Genomic DNA, 15,605 nt, shown 5'->3' with positions numbered 1-15,605 from the left:
GAATTGAAATATTTTTGGACTCAGAGTGACCAGATTACATTTGAGAATCGCATGTCATTGTAGGGAGCAAGAAAGATTGTCCCGAGCAAAGGTAGCTGCCAGATATTGGCTGAACTCCACCAGGGATTCCCAAAATGAAGATGTTGGCAAGAACTTCATATCTGGTGGCTGGGATTGGATGCAGACATCGCTGCATTGGTGGCACAGTGCCCAGAGTGCTAACAAGGACAAAGATTACCACTGCAGCTCCCCTACATTTGTGGGAATGGCTGGGTAAACCGTGGACACGCCTACACAGGTCCTTTCTTGGGCTCAATGTTCTGAATCAATGTGGGTGCCCACTCAAAGTGACTGGGCATGCATAGCGTTAATTTACCAAGCACAATGGAGGGCTGTGACGATAAAAACCTGTGCACATCTTTAGCAATACGCGGACTCCCAGAAGTGGTGGTCACAGATAACTGGCCATTGTTTACCAGAAGGGAATTTGACTATTTCTAAAGTCACATGGTATTCGATATAAAAAGATAACAAAGTGTGGAGCTGGATGAACATAGCTGGCCAAACAGCATCTTAGGAGCACAAAAGCTGGCGTTTTGGGTCTAGACCCTTCATCAGAAAAATGGACTGCTAAATACCTACCATCATCTAATGGTTTGGCAGAAAGGGCAGTTCAAACTTTGATGCAGGCTTAAAGAAATAGCTTACATTTTCACTAGATACCAAACTTGCCTGGTTCCTATTTCATTAAAGGATCACCCCTCTTGCAACTACATGGATAGCTCCACCAGAGTTGTTAATGGGGAGAAGACTGTACACAGGATTATATCTGATCTTCGCATACCTGTGGGTGGAGGGTGAAATGGCATCAGGAACTCCAGTGTTGGACACAAGACTCTGCTCAGCGAGACAGGCTTTTTAGTTCAGGGGATGAAGTTTGGTGTAGGAACCACGGAAATGACCCTGCATGGGTAAGAGGCATGGCCAAAGCAAGGCTACATCCTGTGATGTATAAAGTTTGGGTAGGTGCAATGGTCCTGAACAAGCATGTGTCCCATGTATAAACACAAACTTGCAAATGGTGCTGGAACAAAACATGCCTGGCTACTCAACTGCCTTTCCCGTTGTTCCAAAGCACAAATGAAGGTGCTTGGGTTCCTTTCCATCAAGTACTGAAGATCCCTCGGAATCAGAGGTGAATCTGAGATGTTGCTACCTGAAGACGAGATAGTCTGGCACAAGAGGCGAGCTGTCACATACTGCCTATATCAGAGGCTGAGTTGGAAGAACGTAATCTGGTGCTAAAATGCCCCAGCCTACATCCTCTGACTTGGAAGGGGTAGGATATAGTGATTGTAACAAAGTCTGCTGGTGGACCATCATAGAATATGAGTTCCTTGATTGGGGCTTTGAATCTGGTCCCATCATGGAGCCCTTGTTGACAGATAAGAACAGGAGTGTCCCATCCCATCCCATGCAACCACAGTTTGCAGTGGTTCACGGACTGCAAGCCCAACTGTGTGTTTTGTGGCGCTGTGGAGTCGGTGGACCATGTACATATTGGGTGTGGGTGTTTGCACTCCCTTTTCAGATATCTTCAGAACCTTCATTTGTGCTTTTGGTTGCTCTTCTTCTTTAGGCACCCAGCGCAGAGGGGAGCAGGCAGGTTGGAGGATCTCCTCGTGGGTCTGCTTTTGGGCCTGGCTAAGCTGACCTTTAACAGGTCCAGGCAGCAGGTCATAGAGGGGGCCATTATGGCTGACTGCCTGCTCCTTATCTGTGGCTACATTCGTGTCTGGGTGTCCCTGGCGAAGAAGCGCTCGATGTTCACCAATACTCTTGATGTCTTTCCGGAGAGGTGCGCACCCTGGGTTGTGGTGAGCTTTATTTACCCACCTCCTCCAATTCTAATTTAATTTGATCCCTACCTTCCCCTTCACCTTTTCATTCACATAGGCATTGACCCCAGTGGGCTGTGCTTGCTACTAGTTCTTTGGTCTCGTGGGTGTTTTTACTGTGTCTCACACCTACACGCATGCACACGCACACACCCACACGCTGGGAAAAACAAGTACTGCTACAGTATGGCAGTAAGTTCAGGAGTTCTCTGGGGTGTTAGAAAAGGAAGAACAGGAGTGAGACTCATCCTATTCCCTCTGGAGCTGGCTCTGATGGAGCTGAATCAGTGTCAGGGACTCTTAATGTGTAAGTAAAGGGGGAATTGGTGATGGGATACCAGCCTCTGTGGAGTTATTTCAACTTGTACGTTGGAGTGGAATTTTTCCTCAGTTCGTGAAGCCAGCCGTGTTTGACCTATCCTAATTTGTGTTATATCAAGTTTTCACGAAGGTAGTAACTTGGGTTGTGGATGAGGTTGCAGACATGCTCGCTGAGCTGATGGGTTTGGCTGCAGACCCTGCTTGGTAACATTGTCAGTGGGCCTCCAGTGAAGCATTAGTGTTCTGTCCTGCTTGTTACAGACAGCACTCCCCACTATACAACCCAAACTGTGGGTCCGATATGTAGATGACACCTTCATGATTATCAAACACACAAAAACTAGAAGAAACCCACCAACACGTAAACCACGTCCTCACTGGGATAAACTCCATAAAAGAAGGAGAGAACAACAACTGACTACCCTTCCTAGACATAATAGTAGAACCCAAAAACAATGGGGAACTCCAAACTAGTGTATGTAGAAAGACCACACCGATGGACCATATACTTGATTACAGTAGCAACCACCCCAACACCCTCAAACAGAGCTGCATCAGGACGCCCATTAAACGATCCACAACATATTGCAGCAACCTGGAACTAAGCAAAGCAGAACAGGAGTACCTATACGGACTCTTCAAAAGGAATAGATACCTGAAAGCACATTCCGCCAATACCACCAAGACAGACCACAACAGAAAGATACAACTTGACCAGAATTACCAATCTCCTACCATACATCAAGGGCATTTCAGAGATGACCACAAGACTATTCGGACCCCTTGGTATCAGGGTAGCCCACAAACCTACAGGTACTGACAAACGTAAAGGATCTCATACCCAGCAAAACTGGGGTAATATACAAAATGCCATGCAAGGACTGTGAGAAACACTACATAGGCCAAACCAGAAGAAAATTGACAATACAGATACACAAACACCAACTAGACACCAAGAGGCATGACCAATTCTCACAGTCTCACTACACATGGGCAAAGAAGGACACAAATTCAACTGGAACAACACATCCATAATTACACAAGCCAAACATAGACATGCCAGGGAATTCCTGGAGGCCTGGTATTCTAACTGGAACTTTATCAACAAACACATTGAATTAGACTGTGTACAAACCACTGAGAAACAGAACCAGAAGTGGTACCAAACACCCCAACAAACTGCTGCATATAAGTAACAAGTGGGACAGAACACCAAAGCTTCACTGGAGGCACACTGACTATGTCACCTAGCAGGGTGACAAAATGCTTGCGACCAAACCCACTGGTTCAGTGAGCATGTCTACAATCTTATGATTCTGACCAACAACAGTGTGTGTTTGACAGCAAAGATTCATAGATTCCCTACAGTGTGAAAACAGGCCCTTTGGCCCAACAAGTCCACACTGAATCTCAGACCCGTATAACCCACCTAGCCTATACCTCCCTGAACAATACAGGCAATTTAGCATGGCCAATCTTTGGACTGTGGGAGGAAACCAGAGCATCTGGAAGAAACCCATGCAGACATGGGGAGAATTTGCAAACTCTGTGTGACTTCTGACTTTTATCCATTACATTGGCTGAGAACAACTATCTCTCTCTGGAGTGAATATCAAATCTGATTCTTTTTATAAACTGTGGGGCTGACTTGCTGGTTAAATTCATGAGTCTGTTAAGGAAGATATTTTCATGTCAGGACCTTAGCTGCCATTGACCAAATCTGCATCATGTACCACTGTTGGTTTTGCTTAAGCGTGGACTATAAATTAGGGAAGTTAACTGGATACCACTTTGTGGAGCAAGAGGAACACAGCAGGCCAAGCAGCATCAGAAGAGCAGGAAAGCTGACATTTCGGGTCAGGACCCTTCTTCAGATCTTTCTCACTCACCAGCCTACTCTAGAATGTCAAGCAGGAGGGAGTGATGGAGTCAGAGCAGCAAGTGGGAAGTACTGGAAAGCAGAGAGTCGAACCTGAGCAAAAGCCAGCAGGATGCAAGTAGAAATTGTAGTAGGTAAATATTGAAATTGGAAATGGGAAGTGGACATTGATGGCTAGCCAGCATTTATTGTTTGTCCCTTGCAAAGGTGTTGGTGAGCTGCCTTCATGAATTGCTGCACTCCATTTGCTGGTGGTAGACCCATAGTACTGTTAAGAAGAGAACTCCAGGATTTTGATCCTGTGATAGTGAAGGAATGGCGATTCATGTTTCCAAATCAGGATCGTGAGTGCTTTGGAGGGGAACTTACAAGTGGTCATGTTCCCATGTATCTACTACCTTTGTTCTTCTAGATGGAAGTGGTTGTGGGTTTTTAAGGTGCTGTCTAAGGATCGATGGCAAATTTCTGCCATGCATCTTGTAGATTGTATCCACTGCTGCAACTGAGCATTGATGGTGGAGGGAGTGGATGGTTGTGAAAGTGGTGGCAGTCAAGTGGACTGCAACGTCTGGATGGTGTCAGGCTTTGAGTGTTGTTGGAGCTGCACTTATCCAGGCAAGTGAGGAGCATTCCATTACACTCCTGACTTGTGCCTTGTAGATGGTGGAGAAGCTTTGGAGAGTCAGGAGTTGAGTCACTGAACTGCAGTATTCCTAGCCTCTGATAATCTTGTAGCCACTTTATTTATAGTATGAGTCCAGCGAAGTGTATGATCAATGGTAGCCCCCAGGAGGTTGATAGTGGGAGCTTCAGTGATGGATTCAATTTTGATGATGTGTTCAAGTTTGTTTGACAGTTTGTTTGTGTATAGGAGTTGGGACATCATATTGAGGTTGTACAGGACATTGGTGAACCCTTTTCTGGAGTATTGTGCAGAGTTTTGTTGCCCTGTTGTAGGAAGTATATTATTTAACTGGAGAGGGTTGAGAAAAATATTTACCAGAATGTTGCCAGGAATGGAGGGTTTGAGATATAAAAATAGACTGAGACATTTTTCACTGGAGTGTAGGAGGTTGAGGGATGAACTTACTGAGTTTGTAAAATCATGAGGTGTATAGATAAGGTGAATGACGAGTTTGTTTTTCTAGATGTGGGAATTCAAGACTAGGGGACATATTTCTAAGCTGAGAGGAGAAAGATTCGTAAAGGATGTGAGGGTCAACTTTTTTTTATATACAGAGTGATTCATGTGTGGAATGAACAACCAGAGAAAGTGATGGATGCAGGTATATGTACAACTCTCAAAAAAAGAACATTTGGATAAGTTCATGAATAGGAATGGTTTAGAGGGATCAGGGGCAAGCGCAGACACGTGGGACTAATTTAGTTTGGGAACATGGCTGGTGTGGACTGGTTCGACTGAATGGTCTGTTTCAATGCTATATCACTATGACTCTAAAAGTTCCTAAAAGCAAATTTCTTGTGAATGCTGCAGAATTTTTACACAATTGTTCATTTGGTAAAATATTTGAAAATTAAAAACTGGTAGCAGCACCAATACACAGAATAATGTTGTTGCTAACAACACAATACCAGTCCCTAAGCAAAGAAATGGACTAAAAAGTCAGTCCTTCCAAATGGGTTTGCCGTACTTAACCAACATGTCACTGTACTAATTTAAGATCTAAAATATGTTGTTTGTAGTTTATATGAAGGGCATCATCATAACCATTTATTCTGTTCAGGTCATTCTTTAAATTTTAAGTGGGGAACCAGAAAGAATGTGGAATAATTTTGAGAACCTGGTGCTGGGAAACACATCTGTGCAATAAGCTCTGATGGATTAAAGAAAGGCATTTCACTGCGTTAGTCCAAAGAGTCAATCAAAATATTGCAACTATGCCAGCTGAATGAACTGGATAAAAAGAAATTCAAACATTCTTTGTCTCAACTAATCCGGGCAGTCTTTTTCAGAAGAAAAGCCAGTTGTCTGCATGCACATTTGTAGTTACTTACTTTCAGATGGTCTTTAGAATCACAGGCAGAACTTTTGATCCTATTTCAGGGAAAGATCTACCAATTAAGCTTCCCTTTGGCCCTCACCACCCTTAATATTTTACAAAATATGTGTTTTGTTTTTGCTGACCAATTCACAAACACAGTTTGCATATATATTTGCAAGAACAGCTAGAAGGTGCTCGGGGTAGAAGAAAAACACCCTATTTTCTATATCATTCAGGGTCTTAGTTTGCTCATGAGGTTGAAGAAGAATTCAGAGGAAGAATGGTGCTAGTACTAATCATATTCAATGCAATCACAGCTGCTCATCCAATTCAGTACCCTGTTCCTGCTTTTTTCCCATACCACTTGGTCCCTTTAGCCCTAAGAACCATACCTAACTCCTTGTCAAAAGCATTCAGTGTTTTGACCTCAAATTCTTTCTGTGGCAGAGAATTCCAGAGACTCACCATGCTCTAGATAAAGAAATTTCTGTTCATCTTGGTACCAAATGGTCTCCCTTGTATTCTTAGGTTATGATCCCTAGAAATTCCTTCCTGCATTTACCTTCTCTAATGCTGTTAGAATGTTGTAGGTTTCAATGTAATCTTACCGCATTCTTCTTCCAGAGATAGTAGGAACTGGAGAATCTGCGATAATGAGGTGTAGAGCTGGATGAACTCTGCAGACCAAGTAGCATCAGAGGAGCAGGAAGGCTGACGTTTCGGGCCTAGACCCTTCTGAAAAGCTTGACATATAAGGAATGTTTGAGGACACTGGGTCTATATTCGATGGAGTTTAGAATGAGGGGGTGATATCTAAATGAAACTTGCAGAATACTGAATACCCTGGACGGAGTGGATGTTGGGAAGATGTTTCCATTGGTTGGAGAGACTAGGACCCTACGGCACAGGCTTAGACTAAAAGGAAGACCTTTCAGAACCAAGATATTGAGAAATGTCTTTAGCCAGAGACTGGTGCATTTATGGAATTCACTGACACAGAAGACAGTGGAGGCCAGGTCTTTGAGTACATTTAAGATAGAGATAGATAGATTCTTGATTATCAAGGTGATCAAGGGTTATGGGGAGAAAGCAGGAGAATGATGTTGAAAAACTTATCAGCCATGAATGAATGGCGGAGCAGACTCAATGGGCTGAATTGCCGCACTTCTGTTCCTATGTCTTATGGTCTTAAGGACTTCCACATCTTTAGACTCCTGTCCTCTTAATAAAAAGATGGAGAATTCCATGTGCTTTCTTGATTATTTTCTGAACCTTTTCATGACATTTTAAAGATTTATCAAATCCCAAGTCTCTTTGGACATCTACTGGATTTATCTTCAGACCATCGAGAAAAGACCCTGATCCAGCCTTTTTTTGGTCCAAAATAAATAGCCTCAAACTTGCTTACGTTGAACGCCACCTATCACAGTTTTTGCCGTTAACTTAGTCGATCAATTTTATGCTATTGTCTATCTGTTGACAATGCCACCAAATTTGTCATCATCGAATTTGGAGATGTCACTGTCTATGCCATTATCCAAGTCTTTAATAAATAATGTGAATTGGTTTGTATGTTTATTTTTATTCATTTGTGGAATGTGGGTATCGCTGGCTGGCCAGCATTTTCTGTACGTCCCTAGTTGCCCTTGAGAAGATAGTGGTGAGCTGACTTCTCAAACTACTTGCTTCTGTGCGCTGTAGGTAGGCCCATAGAAAATTCCAGGATTTTGACCCCATGATAGTGAAAGAATGGCAATATCTGCCCAAGTCAGGATGGTGAGTGGCTTACAGGTGCTGATGTTCCCATGTACTTTCCGCTCTTATCCTTCTAATTGGAAGTGGACCTGGGCTTGGTAGGTCCTGTCGAAAGATCTTTGGTGAATTTATGAAGTGCATCTTGTAGATAGTACACATTGCTGCTACTGAACATTATAGTCGAAGGAGTGATGTTTGTGTATGTGTCATAGAGTCGTAGAGTTATAGAGTTTTACAGTGGGTGCCAATCAAGTGGGCTGCTTTGACTTGGATGATGTCAAGCTTCTTGAGTGTTTTTGAACTGACACTCATCCAGGCAAATGGGGAGTTTTCCATTATACTCCTGACCTGGTGGACAGGCTTTGGGGAGTCAAGAGGCGAGATACTTGCCACAGTATTCCTAGCCTTTGACCTGCTGATGTGGCCACTATACCCATAAGGAAGTTTAGTTAACCTTCTGATCAGTGGTGACCCCAGGATATCAATAGTCGGGGATTTAGTAATTGTAACATCATCGAATGACAAGGGATGTTGGTTAGATTCTTTCTTGTTGGAGATAGTCAGTCATTGCCTGGCATTCATGTGGCATTGTGTGTGTTTTAGTCCTGTTCCTAGAAATCAATACTTTTTTTCAGGCAGCTAGAGTGTTTGAATTTTCCTTTTGTATTTTGCTTTAGCTTTTTGAGACACATCAAAGATATCAGTCCACATTGCTCAGAAGGTTAGTGAACACTGCCTGTGTTCCTAAGCCTTTATGACTGGCAAATCCAATTCCATTTCTGTGCAGAAGTAGCTGATCACCTTTCATATGGTATTAGGAACATCTCAGTTATCCCCTGTTTTCTGGGTTAGACAGGAGAATGATTAACTAGTATTCCCACTCCTGATCACTGTCTAGTAACTTTTTTAAGGAAATTTTAGGAAGATCGGTGTCAGATGAGGACTGGGTGTTTACCCTGGAGACTTAACATGTGATGAATTATCACTGCTGATGTCTGCAAAATCTGACCAGACCAAGCCAGTGACTTACACAGAGAAAATGGAACTTTTAAAAAGATGAGTTCTGACCAATTTATTACTGATGTTTTGAATCAGTATCCTTTGATACTTCACATATGGCTTTGTGCCAAATCTTTTGCTCTTTATTCAGTCATTTGAAGCTTAGTACTCATGAAGAAGAAGAAAAATATTTTTGTGCATTTGAACAAATTCTCTTAAAAGACACTTGACATAATTTCGGACTAAATCGGTGTCTGTAAGTGTGTATTAGTGAGATTTATTAGGAAAACTTTTTTATTATTTATGTATGCCCTCCTCTGTTTTCACAAATTCTGTTACACTCTAACATCACAATTGCAATTGAGGTTCATTGATTGTGAGTTGGAAAATTAACTTTGCACATATAAAAAGGTGTTTTCTGAAACTTTGTTAACTCTACATTTGAAGTCACAATCAACAGAGGACACACTGTAATAAATGAAATAACAGCTAAGTTCACCAAGCAGCAACAGAACTGTTAAGTTATTTAAAAATCCGTGGCTATATTATCACAGGGTGGAGTAGAATGGAAAGGGCACTCATTAATTTTAATGAAGTCCACTTTCAAGTGCAGATAAAATAAAGACAAAACACTTTTCAGAAAATTATCCAATGCTACTGCAATTGTTTGGAGTTACTGCTGAATGGATGTAGTGACATATTTAATAATGCAGCACAGTGCAGCTGGTTCAACTCACTGTGACTTGAAGCAAGGCCATTAATGTTATTTTGTAATGACCTGCAGAATTCTCTTTTTTTCCCCTTCTGTTTTCTAGGTTACGTGGGGAACTTTCAATGGTAAAGACTGGCTGGGATACTCATATAGCACAGATCTCCAAGGAGACTGTTGCTAAGGACATGCAAATTAAAATGTTGCAGGACCAACATTCAAAGCTGAAAACTGAATTAAGCAGATACAAGGACGATGTGGAAAAGTAAGCAGCATTGTCAATCAGTTGAGAAATGGCAAATCATACTCACGAGAAAAAATACAGATTGATTTTTGGAGTAAATCTTGAACTTTAGTTAAGTACCAAGGGATCAAAATTGCCATTCTATTAAGAATGGTTTAAGAATTAAAATTAAACTCTGATTTTAAGTAGATGTTTGTTTGCTAAGAAGGTCAAAAAGTAAGTTTAAAAATTGCCACTTCAGCTCACCTGTTAATTTTTTTTAGGATTTCTTGATGAACTTGCAACATTATCTGTCTCAGGATTGTAAAATATTAGCTCACAAGGCCAGAGAAAATATTTATTTTACCTCTAAACTCTTGCCAACAGCCAGGGAGTAATGCTGGCAAACTGTGAGAATATCTACAACTGAGAACATGCTGTTATGCACTGGGTAGATAGTACAGTGGTACCACAAAGGAGAACTCTCATTTGTAGCAGGAGGGAGACAACTCTATTCTATTTATTAAGTACATGTAAAATGTACAAGCTTTACATTTTCCATTATGTACAATTTTTAATAGCTATACAATATTTACTAATCCATCTTCTATGAGGATACGTATGGGGAGTTAAGGTCAAGCACAGTCTTCATGTGATGTCAGCTTAAAATCACAGGGAATGACTCAATAAAGACAGGTGCTTTGACCCCATCCTAAAGTTATATAAACTATCCACAAGAAAATGGATAAACAAAAGATGAAATCTGAGTACAAAGGTTCTAAGCTGTTTGTACAGCAATGCACACAGTGTCTAATAAAACATGAGATTTGGAAGCAGTCGTGTGTAGGGAGGAATCAGACATTATCCACTAACCTGCCTGCCCTGGTCGACCCATTGTCTCAGCCTGTTCCTGCCCCACCAAACTCATCTCCACCTATCTGAACTCCATTTTCTCCCCTTTGGTCCAGGAACTCCCTACCTACGTTTGTGACACCACCCACGCCCTCCACCTCCTCCAGAACTTCCAATTCCCTGGCCTCATTATTCCAACACCTCATTTTCACCATGGACGTCCAGTTCCTATACACCTGTATTCCTCACGCAGATGGCCTCAAGGCCCTCTGCTTCATCCTGTCCCGCAGGCCCGACCAATCCCCCTCCACCGACACCCTCATCCGCCTAGCCGAACTCGTCCTCACCCTCAACAACTTCTCTTTCGATTCCTCCCACTTCCTACTGATAAAGGGGGTGGCATGGGTACCCGCATGGGCCCAAGCTATGCCTGCCTCTTTGTTGGTTACATGGAACTGTCCCTCTTCCGCACCTACACAGGCCCCAAACCCCACCTCTTCCTCCGTTACATCGATGACTGTATCGGCGCCGCTTCTTGCTCCCCAGAGGAGCTCGAACTGTTCATCCACTTCACCAACACCTTCCACCCCAACCTCAAGTTCACCTGGGCCATCTCCAACACATCCCTCACCTTCCTGGAACTCTCAGTCTCCATCTCAGGTAACCAGCTAGAAACTGATGTTCATTTCAAGCCCACTGACTCCCACAGCTACCTTGAATACACTTCCTACCACCCACCCTCCTGCAAAAATTCCATCCCCTATTCTCAATTCCTCCGCCTCCGCCGCATCTGCTCCCAGGATGAAGCATTGCACTCCCGCACATCCCAGATGTCTACGTTCTTCAAGGACCGCAACCTTCCCCCCACCAGTGGTCGAGAACGCCCTTGACCGCGTCTCCTGCATTTCCCGCAACACATCCCTCACACCCCGCCCCCGCCACAACCGCCCCAAGAGGATCCCCCTCGTTCTCACATACCATCCCACCAACCTCCGGATACAACGCATCATCCTCCAACACTTCCGCCATCTACAATCCGACCCCACTACCCAAGCAATTTTTCCATTCCCACCCTTGTCTGCCTTCCGGAGAGACCACTCTCTCCGTGACTCCTTTGTTCTCTCCACACTCCCCTCCAACCCCACCACACCCCGGCACCTTCCCCTGCAACCGCAAGAAATGCTACACTTGCCCCCACACCTCCTCCCTCACCCCCATCCCAGGCCCCAAGATGACCTTCCACATTAAGCAGATGTTGACCTGCACATCTGCCAATGTGGTATACTGTATCCATTGTACCTGGTGTGGCTCCCTCTACATTGGGGAAACCAAGCGGAGGCTTGGGGACCGCTTTGCAGAACACCTCCGCTCGGTTCGCAATAAACAACTGCACCTCCCAGTCGCAAACCATTTTAACTCCCCCTCCTATTCCTCAGACGACATGTCCATCATGGGTCTCCTGCAGTGCCACAATGATGCCAGCCAAAGGTTGCAAGAACAGTAACTCATATTCCGCTTGGGAACCCTGCAGCCCAAGGTATCAATGTGGACTTCACAAGCTTCAAAATCTCCCCTTCCCCCACTGCATCCCAAAACCAGCCCAGCTCGTCCCCTCCACCCACTGCATCCCAAAACCAGCCCACCCTGTCTCCACTTCCCTAACCTGCTCTTCCTCACACCCATCCCTTCCTCCCACCTCAAGCCGCACCTCCATTTCCTACCTACTACTTCATCCCGCCTCCTTGACCTGTCCGTCTTCCCTGGACTGACCTATCCCCTCCCTACCTCCCCACCTATACTCTCCTCTCCACCTATCTTCTTTTATCTCCATCTTCGGTCCGCCTCTACCTCTCTCCCTATTTATTCCAGAACCCTCTCCCCACACCCCTCTCTGATGAAGGGTCTAGGCCTGAAACATCAGCTTTTGTGCTCCTGAGATGCTGCTTGGCCTGCTGTGTTCATCCAGCTTCACACTATCATTTGGTTACTGATTCATGGCTACAGAAATATCAGAACTGAGAATTGAACATTTAAGTTGTAATATGTGATTAATAGATGTGATTGTCAGCCATATGTAAATCGAATCTGTATAGTTAGGGATAAAAAATAATATAGTATCCATCACACTAATCTTAGTTAAATCTTGTAGTTAAACAAAATAAAACAAAAAATAGCAACAAGAGTATATCAAATGCCCTGTGGAGCCTGCTGTGCCATTCACTATTATCATGGCCAATCTTGGGCTAGCTTGAAATCCTCTTCGCTGCATTTGCCTTCAATCCCAGAAGAGACCAAATCTCCACCTATCGCGGCCTTCAAATATGTTTGAAAATGGGGCATTTATATCCTCTGGCGTAGAGAATTCCTAAGATTCTCCGCATCTCAGTCTTAAATAATTGGTTTATATACTGAGACTAACTTTCTGTTTTCAAGAGTTCTACAGTATTTCTTTATCAAGCTACCCAGAATCTGTTATGTTTCATTTAACTCTAGACAATGCAAGCCCAATTTACTCAGACTTTCACCATAGCCAATCTGCTCTTCTTTCTCCAAACCATCCCCAAATCAAGTATATCCTCCTTAAATATGGAGACTAACATGGCACACAGTAGGCTAAATTTTAACAGACCTTGATTAAAAGTCAATTTTAGTATGTTTCCATGTGTATCATATGTTTCTCATGCTAGTCTCTGAAACTCACCTCATTAGCTATGAGTATTGCCTCTGTGGCACTACGCTCATCCGGTCTTCATTCTTGCCAAAGATAGAAGTACTCACCACTACTGGGACCTCCAGGGATTCCCTGTACCACAGTCGTTTTTAAAAGCCATCTGTGCACAAGGTTAAGTGCTGTCATCTAGGAATTACCCTTCATTGTGATGTAATAGGAAGGGAATTAAAAGAAATGCATCTCAAGGCACATAAGTGCCACTACTGACAGTTTGTTGCAATTACAGTTGCATATTCACTCATGTATTGCTATTTAAGAACCAAGTTATACAGGTTACCTGTTTTTAGCCTCAACTCATCTTAGAGCCCTGAGTGAGGATGTGCTTCTCTTTTGCCAATTCCCAGAGTGGCTTAGTGCTTAGTAATGCGAGCCATCGTGTCACATTGTCCCACCACCACATTCCCCAAGTTAAAACCAGGGTGGTTGTGACCAGACATGGACTTCCATCTCCACCATACTCCCAAAGTACCATGGTTCTCCACTGCACTGTTGTTTTCCCCATCCTAATCATTAAATTCACCCCTTCACATGTAATACCTCCGTGCAATAAGCAGCAGAATGTTCAGAAACTGAAGCAGTCCTTGTTCAATATCCAGGCTTGGGCTGATAAGTGGCAGGAACATTCACACCCCAACCATGCTAGGCAATGACTATTTCCGATAAGACATGATCTGACCAGCATCCCTTGACATTCAGTGGTGTTACCAAAACTGAATCCTCTACTTTCAATATCCCTCAGGTTACCATTGACCAAAAACTCAACTAGACTTGCCACATAAACACAGTGACTACAAGAGCAGAACAGAGGCTAGGAATACTGCATATATATACACTGCAAATACTGTCAGGAGTGTAATGGAATATTCCTCACTTGCCTGGATGAGTGCAGCTTCAACACCATTCAGGACAAAGGACCCCACTTGATTGGCACAATATCCGCAAGCATGCATTCCTTCCAAAAATGACCCTCAGTAACAGCAATGTGCAATATCTACAAGATGCACTGTAGAAATTTGCCAAAGATCTTTAGACAGGACCTTCCAAATCTACAACCATTCCCATCTTGTTGGACAAGGGCTGTAGAAACATGGGAATACCACCTTGTGCAAATTCCCTTCCAAGTTACTCACCATCCTGACTTGGATCTGTTTTGCCATTCCTTCACTGTCATGGGATCAAAATCCAAGAATTCCCTCCCTACTGACATTGTGGGTCAAAATACATCATATAGACTGCAGTGGGTTGAGAAGGCAACACACCACCGAAATAACTCCACAGAGATCAGTATCCCATCACCAAGTGATACTTTATTTACATGTGGAAAGTCCTTGTCACTCTGAGAGCTGGATCAGTGTCAAGATGCCTGAAACACCTTATTTATATGTCAACCCGGGCTCCTTATTGGACCAGATTAACAGCCCCGATGAGGGAACTTAGATTCTGAGAGATCCACCTGGCTGAACTCATTATAACCTCTACAACCACCATCTTCTCACAGGCAACTAGGGATGGGCAGTAAATACTGGCTAACCAGTGATGCCCATGTTCTACAAGTAAATTTTAAAAAACCCAGCACATTGTCTCCAATTCCAACTTCTGAGTTCCCCAGCTTCTCTTCTGCAACAAAGGCTGTGATAAGCCCTCTTTGGCTTTCACTGTGCTGACTCTCACGACTAACCATTGCCCATCCCCTTGACTTGACACAGAAGGATAGCCCTGATTGACAGATGATCAAATGCCTGACTAATTTCTATAGGTCCCTGGCTGACTTGGCACAAATCTAATGACCAGTTACACTGGACCTGCAAGATGATCATGGCTCATTCCCTGGCAGTAAAAGTTTGTATTCCTGTACATCCTGACCACCCACATGGCCTACTGACAGCATCTAAGCCTCTGGACTGATTTTGGATGTTGTTTTTGAGTTACAGTGCCAGGACGCACTGACTGAAGGCAGTTCTCCTTTGCCTGACTGAGAGCTACTCCCCATAGATTTTGAGACATGCCATTTGCTTGAAGGACATGCAGTGTGCTTGGTGCATATGTTGTTGGCACATTGTCCAAGTCCAAGATTGATGTAGCATGATGCCCTACAGCAATACGTCCACCCCTTTGAATGGTCACTGCTGACAACCATGACAAGCTGCCTAGTTTTATATGTGCACTAAATATCAAGGCAATTCAGAAGTTCTATGAACCTTTCAGGTCTAGCTGATGGGCAAAGTGCAAAAATGT

At 43.5% G+C, this 15,605-nt stretch overlaps 1 protein-coding gene across 5 annotated transcripts in view; it reads left to right on the top strand.

Annotated features, from left to right (window-relative positions):
- Positions 1-15,605, top strand: part of ccdc57 (coiled-coil domain containing 57) — a 175,027-nt gene that overhangs the window by 68,456 nt on the left and 90,966 nt on the right. For all 5 annotated transcript variants that reach the window (XM_048555362.2, XM_048555365.2, XM_048555363.2 and 2 more), the window contains exon 8: positions 9,671-9,829. In XM_048555362.2, coding sequence (XP_048411319.2) covers positions 9,671-9,829 — 159 coding nt within the window. The remainder of the gene's footprint in view (positions 1-9,670; positions 9,830-15,605) is intronic.

This window comes from Stegostoma tigrinum, chromosome 22 (genome assembly GCF_030684315.1).
Source record: "Stegostoma tigrinum isolate sSteTig4 chromosome 22, sSteTig4.hap1, whole genome shotgun sequence".
Taxonomy (NCBI): domain Eukaryota; kingdom Metazoa; phylum Chordata; class Chondrichthyes; order Orectolobiformes; family Stegostomatidae; genus Stegostoma; species Stegostoma tigrinum.
This window is presented reverse-complemented; position numbering and strand designations above follow the sequence as displayed.